At 47.6% G+C, this 1,679-nt stretch overlaps 1 protein-coding gene across 1 annotated transcript; it reads left to right on the top strand.

Moving 5' to 3' along the window:
• Positions 1-5: 5 nt before the first annotated feature.
• SNX18 (sorting nexin 18) lies at positions 6-774 on the top strand (the record flags this gene model as incomplete). Its single annotated transcript, XM_010084092.1, has 1 exon — positions 6-774. A coding segment is annotated over one exon (769 nt), but the record flags the coding sequence as incomplete, so codon positions are not given.
• Positions 775-1,679: the final 905 nt, after the last annotated feature.

Raw genomic sequence — 1,679 nt, forward strand, 5'->3', positions numbered from 1 at the left:
CCAAGCAGACCAAGTTCAAGGGCATGAAGAGCTACATCGCCTACAAGCTGGTACCCAGCCACACCGGGCAGCAAGTGCACCGCCGATACAAGCACTTCGACTGGCTCTACGGGCGCCTGGCCGAGAAGTTCCCTGTCATCTCCGTGCCCCACTTGCCGGAGAAGCAGGCCACCGGCCGCTTCGAGGAGGACTTCATCTCCAAGCGGCGCAAAGGCCTGGCCTGGTGGATGGACCACATGTGCAGCCACCCTGTGCTGGCTCAGTGCGATGCCTTCCAGCACTTCCTCACCTGCCCCAGCACAGATGAGAAGGCCTGGAAACAAGGCAAGCGCAAGGCTGAGAAGGATGAGATGGTGGGTGCCAACTTCTTCCTGACCATCAGTGTCCCCACGGGCCCTGGCGCCAGTCTGGACTTGCAGGAGGTGGAAAGCCAGGTGGATGGCTTCAAAGCCTTCACTAAGAAGATGGACGAGAGCGCCCTGCAGCTTAATCACACAGCCAACGAGTTCGCCCGCAAACAAGTCACTGGTTTCAAGAAAGAATACCAGAAGGTGGGGCACTCCTTTAAGTGCCTCAGCCAGGCGTTTGAGCTGGACCAGCAGGCCTTTTCGGCTGGCCTCAACCAAGCCATAGCCTTCACTGCAGAAGCCTATGACACCATTGGGGACCTCTTTGCAGATCAGCCCCGGCAGGACCTAGATCCTGTGATGGATTTGTTAGCGCTGTATCAAGGGCATTTGGCCAACTTTCCAGACATCATCCATGTCCAGAAAGGTAACACTTTTGTATGTTTTCTGAAGCAATGAATTTTTATGTATCGGGTATGCACACAAATGTAGGGACCGGGGCTAAATTTGCCCTGTGTCTGGCTTGCTGGCCTTGGGTTAAATCTCTCTGTGTTTACTCAGGTAAACTGTTGCTAAAAATACAAAAAACTACATCAGTGACAATTTTTGTTTTGTGCCAATGGTCTAGACATAGTTTGGAATTTTACTGGTCAGAGGTTGCTGCGGTTGGCTCTGTATCTCTTAAAGAAACCACATCTGCCTATACTGCTGATACATTAAAGATTAATGGGCTTGTTTACAAACCCTGGAGATCAGATGGTATGAGAACATGCATTACTCTGTGATGTACATTAAGTATCTTAAAACTCTGATCTAGTACATAATAAATATGAAGTAATTTGAAGATACAGGTACTCCTCTGATTGACCGCCTTGTTTGAGGTGCGTGGCATGATGGGGTGTGCATTTTCCAGTGTCAGACGGTCAGATGAGATGTTTAAAGCTGCTGGGGTCTCAGTTCAGCTGTGTGTTAAACTCTCTTGGTGCCTTTGTAAGAGTAATGTTCTGCCACAGTGTTCTTAGTTGGAGTTGTTAATCCTTTGCCCTTATTATCATAAAAAGATGTTGTTCACTTGTTATCCTTTCAGCGTCTTTCTAGCTGAAACATGCTTCTGAAGTTCAGGTTGCTGTTTGAGTGGTGCTTTGTGATCCATCAGAGAGCAAGAAACTCCAGAAATGAAAGAATGATCTGCTATGTAACCAGTGACACTTGTTCAGATAAATAGAAGTTTGCAGCACTGTGTATGTGTCAATGATTTCCCTGCTGTGAAATTAATGATATTCTTTTATTCTTCACCATTGTGAGAAGACTAGACCATCATTCCCTCTTTTT

The sequence above is a fragment of the Pterocles gutturalis genome, unplaced genomic scaffold (genome assembly GCF_000699245.1).
Source record: "Pterocles gutturalis isolate BGI_N339 unplaced genomic scaffold, ASM69924v1 scaffold26545, whole genome shotgun sequence".
Lineage (NCBI taxonomy): Eukaryota > Metazoa > Chordata > Aves > Pterocliformes > Pteroclidae > Pterocles > Pterocles gutturalis.